General features: G+C 35.6%; 1 protein-coding gene and 2 long non-coding RNA genes across 5 annotated transcripts in view; all 3 read right to left on the bottom strand.

The window, feature by feature from the left end:
- Nucleotides 1–20: 20 nt before the first annotated feature.
- On the bottom strand, nt 21–4,597 carry LOC136070148 (uncharacterized). 3 transcript variants are annotated; one of them, XR_010631394.1, is made up of 6 exons: nt 3,219–4,597; nt 2,482–2,563; nt 2,311–2,407; nt 1,842–1,937; nt 1,128–1,254; nt 21–328 (listed from the first exon to the last, which is right to left on the bottom strand). It is a non-coding gene; the product is annotated as an uncharacterized LOC136070148 (long non-coding RNA). The 3 variants fall into 3 exon arrangements; XR_010631393.1 differs by having other exon boundaries at nt 2,482–4,596; XR_010631395.1 differs by lacking the exon at nt 1,842–1,937 and having other exon boundaries at nt 2,482–4,595.
- Nucleotides 4,598–15,501: 10,904 nt separating this feature from the next.
- Nucleotides 15,502–18,789, bottom strand: LOC112012976 (uncharacterized). Its single transcript, XM_065779590.1, has 5 exons — nt 18,511–18,789; nt 17,625–17,716; nt 17,108–17,215; nt 15,912–16,018; nt 15,502–15,656 (listed from the first exon to the last, which is right to left on the bottom strand). Exons 1-5 carry the CDS (start codon nt 18,724–18,726, stop codon nt 15,517–15,519), a joined length of 663 nt encoding a protein of 220 aa, XP_065635662.1. The 5' UTR covers nt 18,727–18,789; the 3' UTR covers nt 15,502–15,516.
- Nucleotides 18,790–27,613: 8,824 nt separating this feature from the next.
- Nucleotides 27,614–27,915, bottom strand: part of LOC136070144 (uncharacterized) — a 5,082-nt gene continuing 4,780 nt past the window's right edge. Inside the window, exons 3-4 of the long non-coding RNA XR_010631385.1 lie at nt 27,789–27,857; nt 27,614–27,700 (exon numbers count right to left, since the gene is read on the bottom strand). This is a non-coding gene — a long non-coding RNA (uncharacterized LOC136070144). The remainder of the gene's footprint in view (nt 27,701–27,788; nt 27,858–27,915) is intronic.

The raw sequence follows: 27,915 nt of genomic DNA, 5'->3' as shown, positions 1-27,915 counted from the left end.
GGGGGGGGGGGGGGGGGGGGGGGGGTTTACCATTTGAAGCTAATTTAACCATCCATTCCAATACTCTCTATCTACATATTTAAGTAAATTACCAAAATCCTTCCTTAATACCCTTTTATCTTCAAAAACAGGTTCCAATCTCCAACATATGCAATCATCTTTGAGAAGCTTTTGCAAGAAATTTTTATTCTCCATCCACAATGACTCTATGAACCCCTTTCTCTTGACTGCCATCTCCGCTTCCCAAAGTGAAATGAAAGTTGCTTCTCTTTTAAATAACACAGATCTACTGTAGTAATCCATAATCTGCTTATTCCAAGACCTGACCCTGCATCCAAAAGCACATCCACCAAACTTTTTCCTTTCAGAATATAGACACCTGCCAGATAATAAAACTACTTGCCATCCTACACACTGTCCAAAATTGCTAAAATCTCTTTCACTAATAACTGCTAAATCCTAAAAACCATATAAATCATAAAATACCCACTACCATAGCCACAATAACTGCATTATGAGATTTATTTTCAGAGAGAACATACAACCATCATTCTAATCACACTCTCTCTGATTGGGGTTGATAAGAATCCATTCTAATGCCACACACTGAAGCAAACCAAATTGCTCTAGCAATTGGACAAGAAAGAAACATCTGATCCACAATTTGCTCATATTCACCACACATCAAACATGAATCAGAAACAAAAACATTTCTTTTAATTAGTTCTGACTTCACAGGAAAAGCATTGTTAATTATTTTCCACAGAAAAATATGACATTAATCAAGTGTGCAAACAAATGAAGTCATCAGCATGTAGGCAGATAAGTAGAACTGTATACTGTAAAGAGTCCTCTTTGGTTCCCTAGCATGTTAGTAGACATCAATTGAAAATAAGCAATTTTCCACTAGCTACAAAACTTGTTAGTTTACCACAACGAAAAAGCCATAGTGCAACTAGAAATTGACAAAAACCTTAAAAATAAATAAATATATATGCATGAAATCCATCTTACTTATCTTTCTCAGTATGCAACTGCACCATTGGCTGCTTTGTCAAGTAAAACTAGACTCTCAACATAAGAATTAGCAACAGTATGCTTATATTCAACTATCCCAAATCCTTTACCTTTTGGGTCTCAAGATTCTGCAACACAAGGTGGCTACCACCCGTATCCCTACCATTCATTTAAAAGACAATCTCACGATTTCCCCTAAAACCTGTTGGCCTTGGAAATAAACCTTTTTGAAAGATCCTGCAATAAAAAATTCATCATATCAATCATTAATCACTCCTTCATAGACCCACCCACAATTTTGTTTGATTTCTGTTTGATCAAGAAAAAGAATTAGATGGAATCATAAATCATAATGCAGAAAGCAAAAGTCCAGAATGCTGAAAGCTGCAAGTTCCCAAAGAAAAGCCAAAAAAAATCTAAAATTCCCTAGCCATTGACTGCTAAAAACTAAAATCAACTTAATCAAAATACATAATCCAAATTAATTTTTGAGCAAATATCTTGAGACTTTATGTTTAAACTTTGAGTTTAGGTAGCAAGAAAAAGAACAAGGGCCACGGGTATGACACTGAAGACACATACTAGCATGACCAGATAATGAGAAAATAAGACACAACACTAAAATTAATTTGTTTCTGTATGTGTGTTCTTAACTCATTTTCAAAATAATATTAACAAGGTACCTAAGTGCATGTTTGTGATCAATTAAGCTAATAATTAGATTCTATTATATTATTAGATAGAGGCTGTCAAAGGCAATCAGGGATGACCTCATTGATGCTAAAATTTAAAGAAAAAAAATTTAACAGCATTTTAAATCATACCTTTCCTAACTGTCAAGATATGCATTGCTATGGATATGAAACTGCATCATCTTTAAAGCAATTACCTCACTTCATTATCACCAGCAGTGGCCTAGGCTGGATGTAGGAAAAGCAATTTTAAGAACTAAGAAAAAAATATACTCCCTTCTTGTTGTGATAACAGTCAACATTCCCATTTTTAACCCAATATATTTGTCCCTTGTCAAGGTCAAACAATATTTACTTTCATATTACCAGTAACTGCCTTTTTCATCACATTAGTTACATTATATACATTGCATTTTATGCACATTTAAATGTAGAAGTAGGGACATGATTGGAGTTTAAGTATATACATAACTGGGAACACTAATTACATCTTTCATAAACTGTATAGACAAATTCAAAAGTTTAACTACAGAGAGAAAAGGCCATCTAAAGAGCAATTTTATTATTTAAACAGATGAGTAACTCAGACATAAGGTTTTACCTGGATCTCCAAGAGGTTAAGAACTGCAGAACCTGCAAAAATATCAGCTGAAGGTTTCTGTATTAAGCGGACAATACTTGCATGGATCCATCATGGGCTGCAACTCATTGTGAAAATCCCTTCAGTGAACATCCTAAGAATGATTGTGCAGATTTAAGGAAAAAATCAAACCTGACAGTGAAACCACAGTCCTTGTATGGCAAGTCTTCCCACTTGAAACTGGTGCCTAAGCTGTGCCACCGTGGCCTAGTAACTTTAATAAGAAATTTTGAAGTGTAATTTAACAGAAAGACATTTGGGAATGGCATAAAATATATATATATATATATATATATATTTTTAAATGCAGTGAACCGAAAAGTCATAGTCGAAATAACATGGATTGCTTGAACTGTTCAAGTAGATGCATTAGTATTTTCAATAGGGAGGGAGCATTAATACACAAATTATAAGTACCGGATATTTTCTGTATGCTAAGTATGTAATTGATATTTTAACTTAATCATTGGTTACAACAGGTGCAAAATTAACGAAAGGAGAAAGGAAATGCTAAAAGTGACCTCTTCTCCCCAGTAATTTTTATGTATAAGACAGTTAAAGACATGTACATTGGAGATAATCAGCAACTCAAAGTGAAATTAGTAAGAGGGTGGCAAAGAACCAAAGAAGATTACTGTCATCATAACAAAATTGGAGATAATCCTATTAATTTAATTACAGAAGATATGCATGTTGGTGAAACATGAAATGGCTACAGAGCTATAGCTTTCAAAGGGATAGAAGACTTATTCATGGTTGCAGACACTTGTTAATGGTTGCAGACACTGTTAGAACCTTTGTTATTTGGTATAGAGATTCATTCTAAAGTCTACAAAATAAGGAAATCAAATACCAAAGAAAAGACTTACATATGTACTCAGTTGCATCAAGTGTGAAATTCATCAGTACAGATTATCCTGCAGAACAGAATGCTCATTTCTGGGGAAAAAAAACACACACACACCCAAAAAATGAGAAAAAAGAAGAAGGATAAAGTAGTTTCACCAGAAGCTACATCTAATATCCCAACAATATTTAAGTTGTGCCCCTATCATCCCCACTGATTCAAGTATTCAAATAATACAAAAAGAAACGAAATTAAAATGTCTGATTTTATAATATATTGGAAAAACTCTTTGACCAACAACTATAAATTATTTTCTTCCACAAATCCAATCCAAAGGCATTTAGGAATGGAAGTAACTTATTTTTTGGCCAGCAAGTCTCAAGTGAGCAACTAAGCTAATTCAGTATTGTTCCAGAAAAAAAAAAAAAAAACCCTAAATTTTCATAGGCTTGAAAGGTTCAAACCAAAGCATCCAAATGTGACTGTAATAGTGAATTTGGACTCATCATTGATAGAAATTTCCCTATTTCATGCATCTTACTTATCTTTCTCAGTATGCAACTGCACCATTGGCTGCTTTGTCAAGTAAAACTAGATTCTCAACATAAGAATTAGCAACAGTATGCTTATATCCAACAATCCCAAGATCCTTTATTTCTTGGCCACCATCCATTTCCCTGCCATTCATTTCAAACACAATCTCATGATTTCTCCTAAAACCTATTGGCCTTTGTATTGTTTAGGGGTGTTATGGGACAAGGCTTTCTCAACATTATCCATTCATTTTTGGCAAGTGGGTAAACCTCGACAAGAGTAAGGTCAGGATCCTCATCCTCTTGTAATGGCAGACCAGGCCATTACAAGTACCTATTACAAAGGAATGTCCATCATGGGGCTCAGGGAAATCAAACTTGGTGTGTTGGGTAGAATCATCATCTTCTTCGTTATGCAATGCGTAGAATTCTTTGAAACTATCATCTTGTGGACAGAGCCTGAGGAGGAGGAGGTTATGGTGGGTTGGTGTAGGAGTGGTGGATATGGATGTAAATGAAAGTTGGGTTTAGGATTAAGGATTTCCAAGTTTTTGAAACGGAGGTACAGATAACCATGGATTTCATAAGTAGAAAAACGAAAATATGGGTAAGGATCTCATCAGGTAAAGGCTCCATTCAATTGTAGAAAATATGGGTACTATTAATCAACGGATGTAACCAGAAAGATCATAAACTATCCATCAAACAACAGTGAAGAACGAGTGGGACTTGGTAAAGCAAGATTGACTTTTCAAACCTGCTATGGAAAGAGTGGCTGAGTAGACACCCAAACCAAAATTGTGGAGTGACTGTGTAAATAAAATTACAAGCATTTGACACCATTAAAAAAAAAAAAAAAAACTTCTTGTATTTTTTTATTTATTAAATAATTAAGTTTAATATTTAGGCTTAATTAAAAAGACATCATGAGCTTTGACGTTATAGATTCAAAATCTCTCTTAAAAACAAAAAAACTTATATTTAATAAACAAGCTTAGTTCATGCAATAAAAATTATTCTTAAAATAAAAAAATTAAATTAAATTAAAATAAAAATAAAACCCAAAAGTCATTATTTATGTAGAGTATGTTTTGGGGTTAAAAGAAGAGAAATTCTACGTTAACAACATTTTCACAACACTTTTACTGCAAATCCTTTTTTTATAAGTACTTTTACAGCAAATCATAGGACATATGTTGTTATTAGTTCTAATTTATATCTACAATTTAAATTACTTTTTTGTTCACTTGTAATGATCAATAACAACCTACCACTTCAAACTTATTGTTAAAATATTGTGAAAATATTGTGAACATAGCATTTCTCTCGAAAAAACAGCCCAATAATTAAGACCTTTTTCTTTTTCTAAAAAGTTGTCTACTACTATGGCGTGTACTACTTCGTATGAAAAGCGTACATTTGGTTTTTAAATTTGTAATAAATAAAAAAAAAAAAAAAAAAAAACTCTTTTCAATAGATTGCTTTATTTATTGGTATTGACATGACCTTGGAAGATGTAATTTAGTCTGTTCATAATATTACAAACCACCAACTCGTATATTAATAAGGCTCAATAAGGCCTTTTAAGTGTGTACCATATATTTCTTCAAAAAAAAAAAAAAAGTGTGTACCCTATTCTTTCTCCAAAAATAAAAAATAAAAGTGTACCATATTATAATTTGAATGCCTTTCAAAAATTCTCGTCTTTGTATCTTGTGTGAGTTTATTTATTAAAATAATAATAATAATAAATAAATAAAAGAAGAGCAAGATAAAAATAATGGGCTTGATAAAGCTTGAAAATAGAGTTGAATTATCTTTTTGCCATGCCCCCTACCCCCAATATTTTCATTGTGGTACACATGGCCCAAATGTATCCATTCATCCCATATGTAATGCCTCAAATATATATATATATATATATATATATATGTATATATTGGTTCACATTTTCTATTCTCTGAGAAATTTCCAATTCATGTGATGAAAGAGGAAGTCAAGTTTCATGTGACTAGAGCACTCGCATGTAAGAATCTATTTTTAACTCAAACAACCCCTTAATGGAGAAGTTCATGTACTTGTTCACCACTATGTAGTATGTACTTTATACTTGAACTGCAAGCCAATCTTTGATTGGCTAAATTCGCCATGAATGATCATAACAAAATATTTTCTTTGGATAAAAGGTTAGAAAACAAAATTTGGGAACTTAAGAAATAAGTTGAATTCCATGCTTAATTAAGTTTAAGGAAAAAAAAAAAAAGTGGAACTTAACAAACAAGTTTATCTCCATGGCTTATATCAATCTTCACCATATAGAAGAGAAGTATGAATTATACTAATATTGAAGTGATCATTTGTTTGTAGCAGTAGTAGTACTATTAGAAGTTCATAGGTATTGATGGCTTACATTCCACCACACAAGCGTCACTCATACCAAGCTGGTAGCAGTGATAGGCATAATAGACCCTCACCAATTCCACAATCCCTTGTTCCTCAATTTAGGAGAAATCTTAATTTGAGGTTGCCACCAAACCCTTTTCACAAAGAAGTGGAAAGATCGTTTATAATTATGCAGAGCAGGCTATTTCCACATGGTTTCCTGTTGGTTTGGATCACAATCACCAGTTTCCATCTTCTGTACTTGTTACCCCAGTTCCCTTGCAACTTTTTGGGAGAACAACAGGAACAAATCCACTAGTTTTGTTCAAGAACAACAACAATCATCCAGGTAAATGTTACTATTTTTCTGCATAGATTTTGTGTTTGTAACCAATTATTAATAATGGGTTTGTTGGTTTTGGTTAGTTGAGCAAGTGAGTAGTCCATGGGTGTATATAGCAGAAAATGTTGTGTCAGACTTGCTTTCTTCTTTCGAGAATGTCAAGAATGAAAAGTTGGACTTGAAAGATGTCAAGCCAAAGTTGGTTGCTAGATTTGGGAAAATTCTTTTTCTTAAGTAAGCCATGCTTCTATTCTATTCTATGAGTCATTGTTTTAGTTAATAGTTTTTTTTTTTGGGACGCCCTATGAAAATTTAATTCAATATAATGAAAAAATGTGAAATTATGAGGTTGGCATGAAGAAGTGAGTGAGATAAATCCAAAACACTTATTTTTTATGCACTTTGTTACCTCAAACCAAAGCAAAGTTGTCAACTGTCACTTCATCCTTATCTTCTAACCAAGAAAATAACTTAAACTTCATTAACCAAAACCTTAATGATACACTCAGTCAGTTAGAGTATCAATATGATATGAAGGGTGTGTTTGGATTGAACTTATTGTTGTTGAAACTGAAAACTGAAAACTGAAAACTGAAAACACTGTAGCAAAATAATTTTTAAATGTGTAAATAGTACCGTGGGACCCATTTTTAATATTTTTTATTACATGAACAGTATATAAACAGTGCGTAAACAGTGCACGCACTGTTCATGCACAGATTTTTTGTCTCCCAAAAGTAAAAAAATGCGGCAAAAAAAAAAAAAAAAAAAAAAGGGGAGGAAACGCGTTTGCTGAAACGCAAACGCGGAATCCAAACCCCCCGAAGTCTATAGTTGAGGTTGCTANTCTACCATTAATCGACAGAACCTTCATAATCTTCTTTTTCATTATCTTCATTTCTTTCTTTCTTTTTGTTATTGGCATAAAGTCCACATCAAGGCTGGTTTGAGATTTCACTGATATCCCATTCTTCAGCTTCAAAGTGGACAACAACAAGAATTTTAAAGATGATCAATCTCAAATGAAAACTTAGTAGATACATGTATATATTTGTGTATGGGTGAATTAGCAAGCAGGTTTAACAAACAGAGGCTTCCCTTTCTTTATTGTACCTGAGCTTGTAAATAAAGAAGGCCTCTGTTTCTTTTCCTTGTTCAGTTTCTTTGGGGAATATTATCTCTGTTGCAGAACAGCCTCAATGACTTCATTTAATCAGATTGCAAATATCTTTGGGGATCTTTACCATAGAATTAGCAAAACCAGTCATGCTTCGGTTTTGGTATGACCATTGGTGGGGAGACAAGGCTTTCAAGGATTGAAACGGGGAACTTTTCCCAATTGCAAGGAACTAAAGGAACACAGAGGTAAAGGTGGCTGATTATTTGGATGTGTCAACTGGGTGTATTCACTGGAACTGGAAGCCCCAATTCATTCAGGTGATTGAGGGCTAGAAATTAGAATCCATGGACACTTTCTTGAAGGATTTGTATACTTTTAAGGTACATCAATTTCAGGAATATTATTATAAAGCTTTGAGATTTTCTTTTAGAGTGGGGAATTGGCATTTCCCTTGAAGAACTGTTTGGCACATCAAAACTCCTCGTGTCAGTTTTTTAATGTGGACTATAGTGAAGGGAAAAATCTTAACAACAGACAATTTGAGAAAAAGAAATATTATTATTACAGATTGAAGTCGCATGTGCAAGTCTGATTGGAAAATATAGACCACCTATTCCAACATTGTAGTGTAGCTAGAGAGTTGTGGGATTTTATATTGCGCCTTGTAGGAATGAGTTGGGTGATGCCTAGGAGAGTGTTAGATCTACTATCCAGCTGGGCAGGTTTATGTGTTAAAAAGGCACGGTTGAAAATCTGAGGAGCTATTCCCTCTTGTTTGATGTCAAAGACAAAGAAAGTTCGGCGGTCCATCTTAAGTCGCAGATAGTGGGAACAAGCTATTTCAACGTTTTTTGCCTTTAATTTGGATCTTCTCTCTTTTGGACAGTTTGTATCTTGGTTGAATTTCCTGGATTCTTTTTTCTTTATTTTTCCTTTAGGTTGCGTTTGGATACTTGAATTTGAATTTGGATTTGAATTTTTTTTTTTTGATAAGTAACGAAAGAATATTATTAATAATAGAAAAAGTGCCAAACCGAGTACATTGGAGATGTACTATGGGGGCACAAATCATAAAACAAAAGTACAACGGTCAAGAAAAATAGAAAAAGAAGAACAAGAAAAATGAGAAAAGACCACACTCCAATCAAAGAGAGTGTGCAAGAAAAAAGACTTAATCTCTAGCAAAGATCTTTCACTACCCTCAAAGCTTCTAGCATTCCTTTCACGCCAAATGCACCAAATCAAGCAATGAGGCACTAATCTCCAAACATCAATATGACGATGTCGTGCAAATTTTCCTTGCCAAGCCTCAAACAACTCAAGAACATGATGAGGCATAACCCATTGGATACCAAACAAGGAGAAAACCAAAGACCACAACTCCCAAGCTACGGGGCAATGAAGAAGAAGATGATCTACCGACTCCCCACATCTTTTACACATATAGCACCAGTCAAGCACTATCACACGTCTTTTGCGAAGGTTGTCAGTAGTTAAAATCTTACCTAAGGCAGCAGACCAAGAAAAGAAAGCCACCCTTGGAGGAACCTTCGATCGCCATATCATTTTCCAAGGGAATGAAACAGAAGCAGGGGGGTAGAAGGAACTATAATATCCTCTAACCTCAAAACCTCTATTCCTTGCAGGCTTCCAACAAACTTTATCGGGGCCAAAACCCCGTACTGTCGAAGAATAGACCAACCTCATAAACTGATCAAAGACATCTTCTTCCCAATCTTGTGGTGGACGACGAAATTGCACATTCCAGTGAAATCTCCCAGCAGACCCACCCATAACTTCAGCCACCGAGGAATCCTTTGACCTACTAAGACAATAAAGTTCTGGAAAAGCCTCTTGGAGAGTACACTCCCCACACCACACATGCTTCCAAAATTTCACTCTAGTACCATCCCCCACATCATAAACAAGGAGCTTAGAGAAGTTCAACCAGCCACTTCTAATGTATCTCCACAGGCTGACCCCATAAGGACTTGTCACCTTTTTCGTACACCAACCTCCCCAAATATTCCCATATTTTACCTCTATAACCCTCCTCCATAAAGTATCAGTCTCCATGCCATACCTCCACAACCATTTTCCTAGCAAGGCAGAATTAAAGCTTCCCAAACGTCTTATACCCAACCCCCCAACCTGCACCGGCTTACAAATCTTGGCCCATTTAACTAGATGAATTTTAGGTTCACCACCAATCCCATTCCACAGGAAATCTCTCTGTAATTTCTCCATACGCTTAGCCACCTTACCCGGTAAAGGAAAAAGAGAAAGGAAGTAAGTAGGTAAGGACGAGAGAGAGCTTTTAATAAGTGTCACTTTACCCCCTTTAGATAAATAAAGTCTCTTCCAACCTGCTAATCTCCTCTCCATTCTCTCTAGGATAGGATTCCAAATAGTTAAATCCTTAAACTTAGCGCCTAATGGAAGGCCCAAATACTTCAAAGGCAAAGAAGACTGCCCACACCCCAACAGACCCACCAAATCCTCCAAATTATGCACCCCACCAACAGGAACCAACTCAGATTTCCCCAAATTAATATGAAGCCCTGACACCCTCTCAAATCTAGCAAGAACCGCCTTCAAATTAGCAATCTGAGAAGGATCAGCATCACAAAAAATCAAAGTATCATCTGCAAATAAAAGGTGAGACACCATCACTGCTGAGTCAGCTGTACTACCCACAGAAAATCCTGAGAATTGCCCAGCGGAAGCAGCCACATCCAACAAACGACTTAATGCTTCCATCACAATATCAAACAATAGAGGAGATAATGGATCTCCTTGCCGAAGCCCCCTAGAACTTCCAAAGAAATCCGATGGACTACCATTAATCAGAATGGAAAACTTTACAGTTGAAATGCAATACCTAATCCATTTTCTCCATTTCTCTGAGAACCCACAACGCTGAAGCATATACAATAAAAAATCCCAGCTCACATGATCATACGCCTTTTCCACATCCAATTTACACAACACACCTGGAACTCCTGACTTCAATCTACTATCAATACATTCAGAAGCAATCAAGACGGAATCCAAAATTTGTCTACCCTTCACAAAGGCATTTTGTGAATCCGAAATAAGCCCATGTGCCACCCTACGGAGCCGATTTGCTAACACCTTAGAGATAAGCTTATAAATCCCACCAACTAAGCTAATAGGCCGAAAATCCCTTACCTCCACAGCATCCACTTTCTTGGGAATAAGGGCAAGGAACGAAGCATTAAGACTCTTCTCAAACACTGCCTGAGTATGAAAATTGTGGAATACCGCCATAATTTCTGTTTTCAAAACACACCAGCAAGATTGGAAAAATGCCATAGAAAAGCCATCCGGGCCAGGCGCCTTATCACCATTAAGATCATTGAGCACCCCAAACACCTCTTCCTCCTCAAAAGGCCTATCTAGCCAACTTGCATCTTCCACCGAGATACTAGAGAATTCCACATCATCTAAGACAGGTCTGTGGGCCACATTCTCAAAATAAAGCTGCCTATAAAACTGAGATATATGATCTGCTATAGCTGCCGGATCCGAAGACAACTCCCCATCCACCATAAGCCTATCAATAGAATTAGCCCTCCTATGAGAGTTAGCTAAACGGTGGAAAAATTTAGTATTCCTATCTCCTTCCCTAACACAGAGAACTCTAGATTTCTGCCTCCAACAAATTTCTTCCAACAGAGTAGCTTTTTCTAACTCCTCACGAATTCTTCCCACTTCTACCGTTTCCTCCGCTGATAGACCCTGACTATCCTCCAAATTCTCAAGAACACTTAGGTCCTTCCACAATTTTTTAATCCGGACTTCAACATGACCAAACACCTCCACATTCCATCTCTTCAAATCATTTTTTAAGAGCTTTAATTTATTAGCTAAAACAAAGCTCGGTGCACCTTGAACCTGATAGGATTCCCACCAAGACCGAACCCTATCAACAAAACCCTCATCCTTAAGCCACATATTTTCAAATCTAAATGGCCTACTCCCTCTCTGAAAAGATCCACCCTCAAGAACAATTGGAAAATGATCTGAACACAACCTAGACAACCGTCTTTGAGAAACTGTTGGAAACTTATCCTCCCAATCTGCAGAAAACAAGAATCTGTCCAGCCTAGCCTTCGAAGTAACTTCTCTAGAATTTGACCAAGTGAAAGTCCCCCCTTGCAATGGCAGATCAATGAGGCCCTGTTCAGAAATAAAATTGGAAAACTCCCGCATAGCAGTAGTGAAAGCATTAGACCCCAATCGTTCAGAAGGGAACCTAACCACATTAAAATCACCACCCACACACCAAGGAACACTCCACCAGCTGCTCAAACCACAAAGTTCCTCCCATAAAAACCTCCTATCTCGGTGCACATTAGGACCATAAACCCCAGTAAACGCCCATACAAACTGATCTAACACACTTGTAAATTTACAAGAAACCGAAAATCTCCCCACTGCTTCCTCCATCTTATTCACAACTCGTGTGTCCCACATCAATAACACCCCTCCGGAAGCACCACAAGAACCTAAATAAGACCAATCAACATGTTGGCCACCCCACAAGCTACGAATCACCACCCTATTTATCAGCTCCATTTTGATTTCTTGAAGACAAACCACATCAGGCCCCCAGTTCCTAATCAAATTTCTAACCCTAAACCTTTTATCCTGCTCATTCAACCCTCTTACATTCCAAGAAATAATCTTCAAACTCATTGATGAGACACAACAGCCCGTTCCATACTTTCACTCCTTGATTTATTTGAACCATACTCAACATTCAAGGATGACAACAGATTTTTCAACTCCCGCTGACCTTTCTGGCCTGACTTGACCAATTTCATCTTCTCACCCACCACATGTTTATTTTTATCTTTTTTTCTGGCCTCTAAAGCTAATAACAACCCTGTAATTTGCTCTTCAAAACCTTCCAAAGAAGTGCCCACAGATTTCTTAAAGGCCTTAATCCTATTGGTTACCCACTGTGATAGCTGAGAGTTATCAACACTCTCCTTACACCCAATCTCCTTTACCGGACTAGACACCGACTCCAAAGGGCCTTCAGTGGCCAAAGGTACCACTATTAATGGCTCACCACATCTCTCCCAAGACATCAACCTTCCATCAAATTCCCCCATCATATTCTTTGATTCAGGCACCGCATACAAAGACTCCACTAACCCCACACCCTCATCTGCCCAACTAGTCCTCTGCCCTTCAATAGCAATAGCTGCACTACCTGGTACACACTCTTCCTCTATACTTGAGCAGATCGACATGCTATCTGGAGAGCGATAGAGTGACAGTGGAAGCACTAACTGCCGCCCATCTCGCAATTGCAGCATCCAGTCTTTAGAGTTACCCCAAGACTTATCCAAGTCTCCAACCAATTCCCTAATAGTGAGGCCAGGTAGATGAACTCCCTCAAGTTCAGAATCATTAGTAGTAGTGGCCAATCCTTCCAACCCCACAAAATCCACATCCACACCTTCTGTTGCCACCTGAGATGTCAAATACTCCCCCACTGGCTTGACTGGCAAGGTGGAGCTCTGATTCTGACTACTTAGACCACCGAAACCAGCAGCACCTGTCGCTTCCGACACCGTAATGGATGACACTATGGCAGAGGACACCACCAGCAGCATAATAGGCCCCAACGGAGCTCCAGCCAGCTCGTGGGAAGCCTGGGTCACCGTTGTTAGACCAGTCGGCATGGGAGAAGACTGAGCAGCTCGACTCGGGTTGTGCCCACCCTCGACGGCCACTTCCGGCACTGCTAGGGAGGAGCTCGTGGCCTTAGGCACCTTTGACAACATCACCGGCTCCACTGAAGACTCAAGCGAGATAGCTAAGCTCTCGTGTTTCTTCTTATCGTTCGAATCACACTTACCTAGGCTCGGGATGGAGGGACAACACTGATCAGAAGGTTCCAGAACAGGTGGGCCACTAAAGGAGCTTTCGCCAGCCTCAAAAGGAGATGGGCTTGACAAACCCAGGCCCAACACAGTATTTTTACTACCCAACTGAGAACCTTGGGCATTCTGATTTGATGGGCCCAACCCAAGTTTAGTATTCTGATCTTTAATACTCCACGTTGCTACCCCTTTGCCAGCTTGCTTACCTCTCTTAACACCTTCCCAAGATACCCGCCTCTTTCCAAACTCATTCACATCCACAATTAACCCTCTCCCTAACCAACGTGATTTCCTAGAATCAAGCACCTTTCCAAACTCAACAATATTTGAATTTGAATTGAACTTGAAAGGAAAACTGATATTATTTCCTTCCGAGATTTTTGCCTCAAAAATATTCTTACCATTAATAGCACCTTCACCAACCTCACCATCACCCATGGCTGCTGGGAGAAAACTTCCGGCCTGTGTGTCACTGTCTCTTGGAAGCTCCATTATCTTCTCCACTACACCATCCTTGGCCTTTTCCTTAATGAAGGGCTGCTGAGCAGGCTTCAACCTTGCCTGCATTGGAGCTTTGACAGCTTCCACAAAGGACCTGGCAACATGATACTTGGGTACTTGCTTAGACTGATACGGTACAAACTTCAGACCACCCAACGCATATTGTGAAGGTTCCAGTCTTCTTCTCAATTCAATCCCAAAGGTTTTCCATCCTTGTTGAAACTTTCCGGCAGGGATAATGATAGTTCTCCGCAACCCACCTACCTTAAGTTCTGTCACTGATAAATACTGCCCAAACGAGTTGGACCCCCGTTGCAACGTGTAAGCAGTACCACCTTCCCTGAACGTGAAGAATTGCTTCGGATTAACCCCCATCACGGTGTGTTCCAGGCTCGTCATTAACCAACATGTTGCACTCTTACCCATAAAAACCGATTGCATGTAATATTTTCCCCGTTCAAAAATCTTAAGGGAGAAAAAATTCCCACCTTCCTCAACCACCAACTGAAACAGCTTAGATTCAATAAAAAAACTTCTAAAACCACCCATATTGATCCAAAGAACTAAGCAAAATAAGATTTCTGACTAGTTTGAGGTAGCCGGGCCTCCAGAGAAAGAGAGCATTTTTTTAGATAATTTTTAAAGTTTTTTTCCTACTCATGTACAACCAAAAAAAAAAATTGGATTTGAATTTTAAAGTGATGGATTGGAAATGCTTTAATTCCAAATTCATAAATATTGAAGTATGTCATATGAATTTCTAAAATTCTATGGGTTTAGAAGTTATTTCAAATTCAAGGATTTTAAGGTTTAAAATCCTTGACAGATTTGTCAAATCCAAATCCTTGACCCTTTGTAAACTATCCAAACAAGGTATTTGGATTTTAATCACCCAAATCCATATCCATGTGCCCAAATCCAGCCATCCAAACACACCATTAGAGTGTCCCATAGTATACTTCCTGTGTACTTGGGACTTGCCCCATTTTGGCATTTTCTTTATTGATAAAATCTTTCTTTTACAAATTTTAAATAAATAAAAAAACCATATAGCATGATTTTCTATTCTAACCAATTTCAGACTTTAATCTGGCATAAAGTAAATGAAGTTCTAGTTGCAAGTCTCAAAATGTTATGTAAAACTGGCAGCTTCCAAAACCAGTATAGGTTTTCACTAACCTTGTTACAATAGGAGATAGAACCAGGAATATTTTCATGTTGTTACTTGTTAGTGATGAAAACTTTCATGATATTAGTATCAGTAGAAAGTTACATAATGGGATACTTGCACAACAGAAATTTAGTAATGTTTTGCCTCACATCCATTTTTTAGAACAAGCCTTCCTAATAATGCAAATAGAAGCCACTTTTAAAATTTTATTGGGATGTGGACATCTAAACTAAAATACCTTTTCCTGCACAAAAACCATACAGTCATTGTGTTACCTACATTTAAAGTTATAGTCCTGTCAAAAACCAAGCAAATCCTGGGAAGACGGTAGCTCTCTCATGTACAAATGCTAATTACTAGAGTAATAATAAGAAGATTCAGAAGAAAGAGATGGCTCAGACAAATGAACAGAAATATCAAGAATGAAACACACCTTAAGTGAGGCACTACGTACTATCTGAAGAGCTGGAAGTTCACGGTGAGATCCCTCTACAATTATGTCAATTAAAAAAAATTCTCAATACAATTCAAACCAAGAATTATTAGAAAAAAATTGACATGGAAATTTATAGCCTTATAGGCCTCACAGTCCAGTGCATCACATTGTGTCCCTAGCTTTGAGTGTTCTGTCCCATATAATTAGGGTGGAGATGGGTAGGTAGCATACACTGTGGACTAATCTGAGGGCTTAACCATCACAAAAAATTAGAAAAGGAAGATTTTTAAATAGTTGAAGTTGCTTACCATGACGAATATCAATCAGCATACGTGGAATACCAATTGCATCAGCAGCCACAGCAAGAGAAACCTCAGTTTTCTTACGTGTCTTCTCCACAACACCATTCACAAGCCTTCAAAAACAAGTCTAATATGTGAACATATTGTTCATTTATGTAGCACTTAGATTGTCCCCACACAAAACAAGCATGTAAGCTTCCACTCAAACAAATAATTCAATCAATCAATGAAAAGTAGAAATTAAAATCTTAACTTGTACTACATAGAGTATAGGGCAGATGTAGCCAAGTGGATTGAGACAATGAATTGTGAACAAAGTTATAAAAATTGTACTGTACCGTACCAGTCGGTACAGCTGGAAAATTTCATACTGGTTACCAAACTGGTATACTTTAGCCTTTTGAAACATACCAGTTTAAATACTGTAATGTTTCAGCCTATACCGGCCATTTCGATCGATTTCACTTGTTTCACTCAAGTATGTACTTTTGGACTGGTACAAGTTTCTATTTGTAATGTTTTAAAACAGCTAAAACTTAGGTAAGTACATTAGGTTTCACAATTGTATTCAAACACCTAGTTGCATTGACCATTAAAACACAAATAGTATGTTCTTTTCCAAGGACTAATTGAATTAAATGCAAAAGGTATATTCCTACTGGCTACAATGTATATAGAATATCAAAATTTTTTGAAACATACCAGTTTAAATACTGTAATGTTTCAGCCTATACTGGCCATTTCGATCGATTTCACTTGTTTCACCCAAGGTATGTACTTTTGGACTGGTACAAGTTTCTATTTGTAATGTTTTAAAACAGGTAAAACTTAGGTACAATATATTAGGTTTTACAATTGTATTCAAACACTGGTTGCATTGACCATTAAAATACAAATAGTATGTTCTTTTCCAAGGACAATTGAATTCAATGCAAAAGGTATATTCCTACTGGCTACAACTTATATAGAATATCACAATTTTTTACTAAGTAATAAAAATTGTTAAAAAGTTCAAAAGGTGTGCAAAGAATAGCATAGCACAAATAGCATTTTTTTTATAATTTAAGAATAGCACAAATAATATTAAATTAAAGATAGATACCAGTGGCTATCATCAATTGTCACCCCACAAATAATCATCTTCTATCCCATCACCCAGAAAAGGAAAGAAGGAATACATGAAATAATAAAAGGAATGTTACCTTATGATTGCCATGCAATACAACATGGCCAACATGTCCTCTGAAAGTTGCACATAACTAGTTTGGTCCACTCTAAAGTTATCAGAAGCACCATTTGATTGGTTCTCTCTACAATCAACCAAAAACATAGAAAAGATATATCATATTAACTAATTTGTGGCCATAACATATTGACATATATGAAACATAATATCTTAGAAAAGCAAAACTGTGAAAAAGAAGCACAAAGACATTAATGTACAACCAAAACAGCACCGGTTTGCTCGCTCACTTATCAACTATTCTGCATTGAAGTGTTCCTATTTTCTATCTACAAAGTTCTCTAACTTTACTTTCAATTTCTGGCCCATTAAAATTTTCATCAAGTGTTGAAAAGCTAAGATTCCAGAGCATTTGAGTTTCCTTTGAAATAAGTAAATAAATAAAAAAAGGAACACTTCCAAATGAAGCACAACAGATATTAAAGTAAAATTCAGAGAAGACCTAAGATTTTAAAACTGTGTTGTAAAAAGGTTACCTAAAGTGAGGGTCCTTTTGCTGAATTTCAATAATTGAAGCTGTGACTTCAATTGCCACTGGAAGACATCCTCTACTACGCCATGCCGATATCTGAAACCCCCAAAAATAAAAAAGAATTCAAACATATAAACACAGATCCTTTCTTTGGTTTGCAAGAAAATTAAAATTAAAAAAACCATGGAAATCCCACCAACTTAAATCATTCAAATCTTAGCTCCAATGCTATGAAGTGATGAAGTGTTTTTATTTCTCAAAACAGGATGTCAGCTAGTTCATAGATCTTTGTGCTTAAATTACTAAGGAATAGAGACTTCATGAATCTCTTTATCATTATGAGTATTTCCAATGAACATAGGGAACCTTTCTAAAGAAGATCCTTTTGGACTTGCCTCTAGCGAGTTAAACCTATGGGCAACTATCCCCACCCCTGACGGGCTAAGCAGACATGAAACTAATTCATTTCATTTTTTAATACATCAAACTCGTGCGTTTGCAATTTCGAACTGTTTCTTTGTTTGGTGACAGTTGAAACAAACAAAGTAGCAAACCTCTAAAATCATTTCAGTATAGCACCAACCTCGACACCAGGAATGACTCCATTGATAACAGCTCTTACCTCCAACTTTTGTTGTTTAACTAAATACCAAAATACACACACACTACCATATAAATAAATAGCTCAAAAAAACCCTTTGCTCTAAAACAATGATAACAAAATCATAGCATTGAGAACTATCCTCTCCGTTAAATTACCTACATACATTCTTACTTCCCCTATATATTCCTCAAATTCTATTATTTTCCATGGGAAATATATTCCCTGAGAAACTGTGAATTCCGCTGGAAATTCAAATTAACTAGAGACGGAATTAGAAGGTTCATACTCTTCGGAAAGCGGTGGCTACGGAGTCTGGGGAATTTGAGAAGAGACAGTCCTTGACGAAGAGCCATTCGTCCCAGCTCAACCAGGGCACCAATTTGTGACTGTAAGATGAAGATGATGATGCCGATGGTGATGGTGATGATGGTGCCTCTTGATGAAAATCATTGAATATCGGTTCTCCTTGTTCTTCTTCTCCTAACCCTGACGAGGATTCCATTGCAACAATAATATCTGAGAGCTTCAAAGTTTCGTTGAGCTATTCAGGGTTTAACGTTATTAAACCCTAGGGCTTGTTTGGTTTACTTATCTTTCAAAACAAGAGCAATTTTAAAAATGTTTTTTTTTTTTCTCTCTCTTTTTTTTTTTTATAATGAAAATTGAAAATCTTTTTGAAAAGTTAAATTTTTGCCTTTAAATTTGGGTTAATTTTAATTTTCGTGATTAAATTCTAAAAATTTTGTTAATTTCATCTTCAAAATTTGCGTTTATTGTCAATGTGGTCCTTTTATTTGTGAATAAAATGTTATTCTTAATATGAGTATGTAACTATTATTAAAATAATTTTATTTTAGGAAAAGTATTATAAGTTTTAAATAAGAAATATATATATTTTTTAAATAATAAATAACAACAACAACGAATCATCTAATAGCCACAAGCTTCAGCCAAAGATTGCCATGAATTATAACATTACATTCAATCTTTCTACAAGAGCATTTGCATTGGATAATATAAAATAGAAAAAGTGCTCAATTTTACATATTTAAGTCTCAAAATTACCTCTTATCAAAAAAAAAAAAAAAATCCCAAAATTACCTACATTAGTCAAGTTAAAAATATATAAATTTGCAAAGTTGTCACGTATTTGTATAAATTTACACTAACACTTTATTTTACATATACTTTTTTATTCATATTTTACATATTCCAATAATGAAAGAAAAGAGTAAATGATGGTTGTTATATGTGAAGAAAGATAAACAATTAAAAAATTAAGAAAAATTAATATTATAATAAAATAAAATGTATAATAAATAATTTGATGTGAGTGTTCTTTTAAAAGTAATTGTATGGAAAAAAAAAAAAAAAAGAAGAAGAAGAGGAAAGCAGGCTCTTATACTAACATTCCATTATCTCCACTATCAAACAAAAGGACATTCGACTTTCACCACATTCGAGAACATTTCTAGAATTATAAATACAACGTGAAGCCTTGAAGACAATCAAACCCAGTCTTACAGAGCAAAGTTTTAGACAGAAAAATTTAGAGCTTTCTTCTATGGACTTGTATCTTTTCCTAATTCTGAAACTCATCTTATCCCAAAATAAATATAAGAACACATAGAAGAGAGAAATAATTTATATATATATAATTTTATTTTTGGTTTAGTATTAGATAATGGATCTCAATTCAAATCCTCACTACACCACAAACCATTTGATATCATGTTTCCCTTTCTTGTGTTATGACCTCCATTTGTGCAATCAACTTCGAAATTTTTTTTTTGGAAATCTTCCGAATCTCCATTTTCTGTGTTACTTTTGTCATTAGAAATTTCATGAAGAATTCTTTCTAATGATGCTAAAATTGAGTGATTTAGAAATCTATGCATAAAGTTATGACTTACTGAAGTTAAAACTCTTGATATGCTTGTATCCTCTAGACATATAATCGTTGCATACTTGAACTTCATTTTGCAGGTTATTGGTGTCATTAGAAAGTTCATGAAGTATAATTTCCAATGACACAAAACCTCATGCATGAAGTTGATGGCTTATGGAAATTGGCACCCCATGTTAGCTTGTCTCATGAGATATATGGCCTGTTTGGTAAAGTAGTTCAAATAACAATTTTTAGTATTTAAATACTGAAAATTGTGAGCCTAAAAACAACGTGTTTAGTAAGGAATTTCATTTAGGAGTGTTTAAGTTATGTTTTTTATTTTAAAGTGTTTAAACACTGAATTTAAAAAATTTCTCATACCAATTTTTAGTTTTCAAATAACATTACTCAATGACACTTTTGTAAATATTTAGAAAACTATGGAACCCACTTGATAAGACCTAACATAATTACAACTCTCTCTCTCTCTCTCTCTCTCTCATGCACGCCTCATTTTTTTTCTTTCTTTCTTTTCCTCTATTCTCTTTCACGTTCCTTCTCTTCTCTAATAAATATTAATAAAATAATTATACATGTCAGTAAGTTACCACTTTTAAAAAAAAAATATATATAAATACATACAAAACAACATTTTAAAATATGTCGTTTAAAGCATGGTACTAAACACATTTTTTGCAATGTGAGTACTTTAAATATGTATTTTCACAACACTGTTTAAATCACAATTTTTGCATCATTTTAAACAATAATACTTAAAAGTTACTATTAAACAGGCCATTTGTCTAGTTTCGGCCTTTTGATTCTCCGTTTCCTTTATTTTTATTTATTTATTTTTTTTCCTGCTCAAATCATGTATCATTGGAAAGCTTATGACACCAATTTTGATTATTATTACTGAGTTTGTAGCTTACAGATTCTTATCCTATAAGTCACCATAGTATGAAAGTCATGATACATTTAAATGCTTTTTGAATGAAAATCTCACTTTCCTTATTTTTGTGAGTTCAAACAAATCTTTTGGAAATTTGGTCCTTGGGTTGGATCCCTTCAAATTGAAAATTGTTATGTTATTTTTCAAGAGTAATTCTCCGGTCCCCCTAAAAAAGGGAGGTACGGTACCCACTAGTAGGTAACCTGCTACACCAAGTTACTTTTTTTCTCACATTTAATAGTTTCATCCTCACATTGTGCACTTCCAACATCACATGTGATAGTTTTTTTTCTCATATTTGGTGGTTTCCTTACTCTTTTCTCACATTTAATAGTTTCATCCTCACATTGTACAGTTCCAACATCACATGTGATAGTTCTTTTCTCACATTTGGTGGTTTCCTTACTTTTTTCTCACATTTAATGATTTCATCCTCACATGGTACAGTTCCAACATCACATGTAATAATTCTTTTCTCATATTTGGTGGTTCCCTTACTTTTTTCTCACATTTGACGGTTCCATCATCACATTTTGCAGTTTCAACATCACATGTAACAGTTTTTTTCTCACATTTGGTGGTTCCCTTACTTTTTTTTTCTCATATTTGATAGTTTCATCCTCACATTGTGTCATTCTAACATCACATAAGACAATTCTTTTCTCACATTTGGTGGTTCCCTTACTCTTTTTTTTTTACATTTGATGGTTCCATTCTCACATTATGCAGTTCCAACATCACATGTGATAGTTTTTTTCTCACATTTAGTGATTCCCTTAATTTTTTTTCTCACATTGGACGGTTCCATCCCTACATTGTGCGGTTCCAATATCACATATGACAGTTTTTTTGTCACATTGGGTGGTTTCTTTACTTTTTTCTTACACTTGACAGTTCCATCCTAACATTGTGCAGTTTCAACGTCACATGTGACAGTTCTTTTCTCACATTTGATGGTTCTTTTACTTTTTTCTCACATTTGACGATTCCATCCTCACATTGTGTAGTTCTAATATCATATGTGACAGTTTTTTTTCTCACATTTAGTGGTTCATTTACTTTTTTTTTTCTCACATTTGACGGTTCCATCCTCACATTGTGCGGTTCCAACATTACATAAGACAGTTCTTTTTTCACATTGGGTGGTTCCCTTACTTTTTTCTCACATTTGACGGTTTTATCCTCACATTGTACAATTTAACATCACATGTGACAGTTCTTTTCTCACATTTGGTGGTTCCCTTATTTTTTTCTCACATTTGATAGTTCTATCCTCACATTGTGTAGTTCCAACATCACATGTGACAGTTCTTTTGTCACATTTGGTGGTTCCCTTACTTTTTTTTTCACATTTGACAGTTTCATCCTTACATTGTGGAGTTCCAACATCACATGTGACAATTTTTTTGTCACACTGGATGGTTTCTTTACTTTTTTCTCACATTTGACGGTTTCATGCTTACATTGTGCAGTTCCAACATCACATGTGACAGTTCTTTTCTAACATTTGGTAGTTCCCTTACTTTTTTTCTCACATTTGATGGTTCCATACTCACATTGTACAGTTTCAACATCACCTGTGTCAATTCTTTTATCACATTCGGTGGTTCCTTTATTTTTTTCTCACATTTAAAGGTTTCATCCTTTTTTTTTTTTTTTTGAGAAGGAAAAAGGTTTCATCCTCATGTTGTGCAATTCCAACATTACATGTGACGGTTCTTTTCTCACTTTGGGTGGCTCCCTTATTTTTTTCTCACAGTTGACAGTTTCATTTTCACATTATATAGTTCTAATATCACATATCACATATCACAGTTCTTTTCTCACATTTGGTGGTTCCCTTATTTTTTTCTCACATTTGACAGTTTCATCCTCACATTGTGCAATTCCAACATTACATGTGACAGTTCTTTTGTCACATTTGGTGGTTCCCTTACCTTTTTTTTTTCACATTTGATGATTTCATCCTCACATTGTGTAGTTCCAACATCACATGTGACAGTTCTTTTGTCACATTAAGAGGTTCCCTTACTTTTTTCTCACACTTGACGGTTTCATCCTCACATTTTGCAATTTTAACATTAATGTGACAGTTCTTTCCTCACATTTGGTGGTTCCCTTACTTTTTTTCTAGCATTTAACGATTTCATCCTCGCATTGTGTAGTTCCAACATTACATGTGACAATTCTTTTGTCACATTTGATAGTTCTCTTATTTTTTTCTCACATTTGACGGTTTCATCCTCACATTGTGCAATTTTAACATCACATTTGACAGTTCTTTTCTTACATTTGGTGGTTCCCTTATTTTTTTCTCACATTTGATGGTTCCGTTATTACATTGTATAGTTCCAATATCATATTTGACAATTCTTTTGTCACATATAATGATTCTTTTTTTTTTCTCAAATTTGATGGTTCCATTTTTATATTAAACAGTACCAACATCGCATTTGTTCTATTTTTGTCACATGTGATAGTTCTTTTCTCACATGTGACAGTTCTTTTCTCACATTTAGTGGTTCCCTTACTTTTTTTATCACATTTGACGGTTCTATCCTCACATTGTGCAGTTCCAATATCACATGTGACAATTCTCACATTTGGTGGTTCCCTTACTTTTTTTCTCACATTTGACGGTTTCATCCTCACATTATGCAATTTCAACATCACATATGTCAATTCTTTTGACACATTTGGTGGTTCTTTTTTTTTTTTTTTTTTTTTCATATGACAGTTGTTTTCTCACATTTAGTGGTTCTCTTACTTTTTTCCCGCATTTGACGGTTCCATCATCACATTATGTAATCCCAACATCACATGTGACAATTTTTTTCCTCATATTTGTTGGTTCTTTTACTTTTTTTTCTCACATTTGACGGTTCCATCCTCACATTGTGTGGTTCCAACATCACATATGACAGTTCTTTTGTCACATTGGGCGGTTCCCTTACTTTTTCTCACACTTGACAGTTCTAGCCTTACATTGTACAGTTCCAACATCACATGTGACAGTTATTTTATCACATTTGGTGGTTTCTTTACTTTTTTTCTCACATTTGATGATTCCATCATCATATTGTGCAGTTCTGACATCACATATAACATTTTTTTGTCACATTTGGTGGTTCCTTTATTTTTCATTTGTTGGTTCCATCCTCACATTGTGCAGTTCTCATATTATATGTGACAATTCTTTTTTCACATTGGGTAGTTCCTTTACTATTTTCTCACACTTAACGGTTCCATCTTCACATTTTGCAGTTCTAACATCACATAACATCACATGTGACAATTCTTCTCTCACATCTGACCATAATTTTACATTTAGGCTTATCACTGAGGCCACTTTTTTACTTACTAATAGCCGCTCATCACAATAGTAATTTTTTTAAAGTTATTAAAAAAATTTAGATCTAAAATCGAAAGCCAAAAAAAGAAAAAAAGCATCCCATGAAATTAGCTCAACCACAATAATTACTCTTGTTCACCAAAAAAAAAAAAAAAAAATCAGCTGGAATTATCTTGGTTTCTTCCTCAAATATTTGAATATCCCAATTAACTTCCTACGTATCTCCCTTGGTAGTTTCCATCACATTCAGGGGCATACCTCCCTATAAAATAACATAGTTGAGGTCATTTTCTTGATGATATATGATGGTGAACAAAAAATTAGACTATCTCTAATTCGCCCATAGTGTCGTTCAAGACCATAAAGGTCATCCAACATGGAGTCACCTGGACGACCGCTAAACACTTAGAAATTTTTGGAGTAAATCTATATCCAAAAGCTTATGATTTGGACCACGTTCTGCTATTCTGAAGTAAGAACAAAATTCTTATTCATCGCTCTAACTGCTCACTAAGTTCTTAACTTTTGATGGCAGTTGTAAAAGTTAAGTCTGAATCTTCTAACTTCCATCCACGTTAAGGAAGTTACTAAACAAGTAACCACTCCAAAACTCACTATAAAAGCACTCAGCCATATGAAATCAAAGTAAGTTTTTCACCATTTATAGAGTTCGAATTCCTAAGTTCAAGAGAGAAAACTAACTTAAGTATCGGAGGGTTTTTAGCCAGTTCACCCTGGTCACCTTTGATATTGTGCTTCTTTCTTTTCAGGCCTTCCAAGAAATCTCAAGCCCATTGAAGCCCGAAGCATTCAGTTTATTGATTTTCTATGCATCATCAATATATACTATAAAACCGAAGATGTATAACCTTATGTGCTCTCTAATTGTTCTTATGCAACATCTGCAACTTAATCATAATTGTGTGTTTATTGTGGTGTCTAAGGTTGGAAATAAGGTGACTATATAATTAGCAAGTTATGCAAAAAATCCAATACAAAGATTGTTGACAATTTTAAAATTTTCAGTAAACATTTGAATTAAAACTACAGATCCAGTATGAAATAGTCATCAATCAAGGCTACTACACCAGGTTATATATTTTTTAGGCATTTTCATTAGATCCATGTGTGCGGAAGTGTCAAATGATTGTGTTCGACATAAGTATAACTACCCCAACTAAAGTGTCTATGCAGTTTTGTTTCATAAAATTATTATTATATTTAGACCCATCCAAAACAAAGAAATAAACATCCCAAAAAATTTCCATAATAACAAAAATTACCAATAGAAAACTAAAAACAATTAAGCACAATTGATCGATTTTACCAAAAATGAACAACCCAGTCCTTTTTAAAAAAATTATCAAAATAATTTTGTCATTGAGAGTTTAGCATATCGACCACAATGATAAGTGTGAGCCTCATTTAAGTCAGTAGAGCCTCCACTAGCTAAGTCTGAGAGAGCCCTAATAGCAATGAAATGTTTTCATTGTTGAAGACTTATCGATTCCACAAAGCACTTATCTCTCCCTCTCTCTCTCTCTCTCTCTCTCTCTCTCTTAGGGTTTCGCAAAATTTATACAAACTCGTCAATCGTCATTCTAAAGCCATTTGGTATTTATTTTTATAAAATATTGGAATGTGTAATTTGAACATAATTGGCTGTTAAAAGGTCAATTTTCATCTCTATACTTTGTTCGAATTAGCATGGTGGCAAGTCAGTATATTTTTTGCAGAGCAACTCTGGTTCGAATCCTTCACCCCTGCAATTTTATTTTTTTGAATTTTCAATTTTCGGTCCATAAGCTGAAAAGCCCACAAGATCCTACGCCTAAGAAAAACCCTAGTTCATCCCAAATCTTCTTTCCTTCAATTTCGGTTATAACAGCCATCGATTTTCCTCTCTTTCTCTGCCCTTTTGTTCGAAGTCTCCACCGTTTCTTGTCACTAAAATCTCAGTATATTTCATTCTTATTCTTTAGTTTTACATTTGGGTTTTTTGCCGTTTGGCTTTTGTATTGTTGAATTGTTATTAATCTTGTTTTGTTTTTGTTTTCCTATTGGTTTCGCAAGGTGAGGGATAGACACAGGTGGGGGCCCGGCCCCTCTGGCCTAAAAAAAAAAAAAAGGACTTGAGCCCCCTTACAAAAAGCTTGAGCCCCCTCTGAAATTGTAAACCATTAACCCACCCGGCCAGGTCACATGTAAAAAAGAAAAAAAAAAGAAAAAAAAGAAGTTTGGTCCAAAAATGTAAACCTAGCAATCGACTGAATACTCCAGTCTCCCCTCCAAAGTCCAAACGGAAAATCAAAAGAAAAAAAGAAAAGAAAACCTAAGGCTGAAAAAAAAGACAATGAGAGGCGAGAGACTCAGAGTGAGAGAGACTTTGCCGCTGCCCACGCCGTGAGTGAAGCTGCCAAAACGTGAGGTGAGAGCTTGAAATCTTGCTACTGACCACGCCATGACACCGCCACCACGCTAGAGCAGCAAGATCCATCTCGCAAACCCACGCGACACCCACACCTACCACGCGACACCCATCTTGCCGTGACGCCGCTGCTGGCTTTGATCTTAAAAGCAATGCCAGACTTCTATCAAATGATACCTTTTTAAATATTTTATGAACAGGTATTAACTTGCAACTCAGTCTGATGAGCGCCTATACATATATGTAAGGTCTGGTATTACATCAATTGTAATTTAATTTCTTCATTATCAAGATGTTTTGACATTAATTCTGCTTGTTGTAGTGTCAACTTTCATAATTTAAAAGTGTAATTTCATGTGTTTAGGTTTGTGCAATCAAAGCTCCTGGTTTTGGGGAAAATAAAAGAGCAAACTTAGATGATCTTGCCATTCTTATTGGGGGAGAGGTTATGCAATCTTTTACCCCAGAATTAGTTTCTAATGTGCGCTCGCGCGCACACACACACACACTTATAATATGCATAGTTTTTTTTTTTTTTTTTTTTTTTTTTTGGGTTAGGTGAATGCATTAAATACGAGGGTAACAGCCTACTTTGGGTCTGGTCTTTGTCAAAAATCATCCTTGTCAGGCCGAGGACGAGGAGGTCCTCGGCGTGGATTGGGAAAAGAGGCTTTCCCCAATTTAGCCTTGAATAGTCAGTATTCCTCGGCGTGGCCGTGGGCCTTAGGCCTGCTACACGATGGGTCGAGGTTATCAGGCCCACATGCCCCACACATACCTCTGCACATCTTTCTTCAATCAGCTTCTTATCCCCACCCCCATGTAGAATTATTGTGTCATCAAGAGAGTCAGACACCTTATTTTATTTTACTTTTTTGAAGTTAGTTGTGTCCCAAAGAAATTCAAATATAGCACCATAGTACACTCTGCATAAAAACATAAACCTTTTTTGCAGTTCCAAGCATTTCAAATTGAACTTTGTCAAGGGTTAGATAACGGTCTTCAGTGATAACCTGTACAATAAAGGTCTTAGCATAAAAAGAAAAATATAAAGAGAAAAGAAAAGAAGAG

Source organism: Quercus suber, unplaced genomic scaffold (assembly GCF_002906115.3).
Source record: "Quercus suber isolate HL8 unplaced genomic scaffold, Cork oak 2.0 scaffold_214, whole genome shotgun sequence".
In the NCBI taxonomy this organism is placed as follows: domain Eukaryota; kingdom Viridiplantae; phylum Streptophyta; class Magnoliopsida; order Fagales; family Fagaceae; genus Quercus; species Quercus suber.
The sequence above is the reverse complement of the archived record's forward strand: the minus strand, read 5'-3'. Positions and strand labels throughout refer to the sequence as shown.

Coding starts and splice junctions, on each gene's coding strand:
- LOC112012976 (XM_065779590.1), bottom strand. CDS start 18,726: ATGGAATCCTCGTCAGGGTTAGGAGAAGAAGAACAAGGAGAACCGATA. Junction 17,216..17,624: donor CAAAAGGACCCTCACTTTAG/GTAACCTTTTTA, acceptor GGTTGATTGTAG/AGAGAACCAATCAAATGGTG. Junction 16,019..17,107: donor TATTGCATGGCAATCATAAG/GTAACATTCCTT, acceptor TTGTTTTTGAAG/GCTTGTGAATGGTGTTGTGG.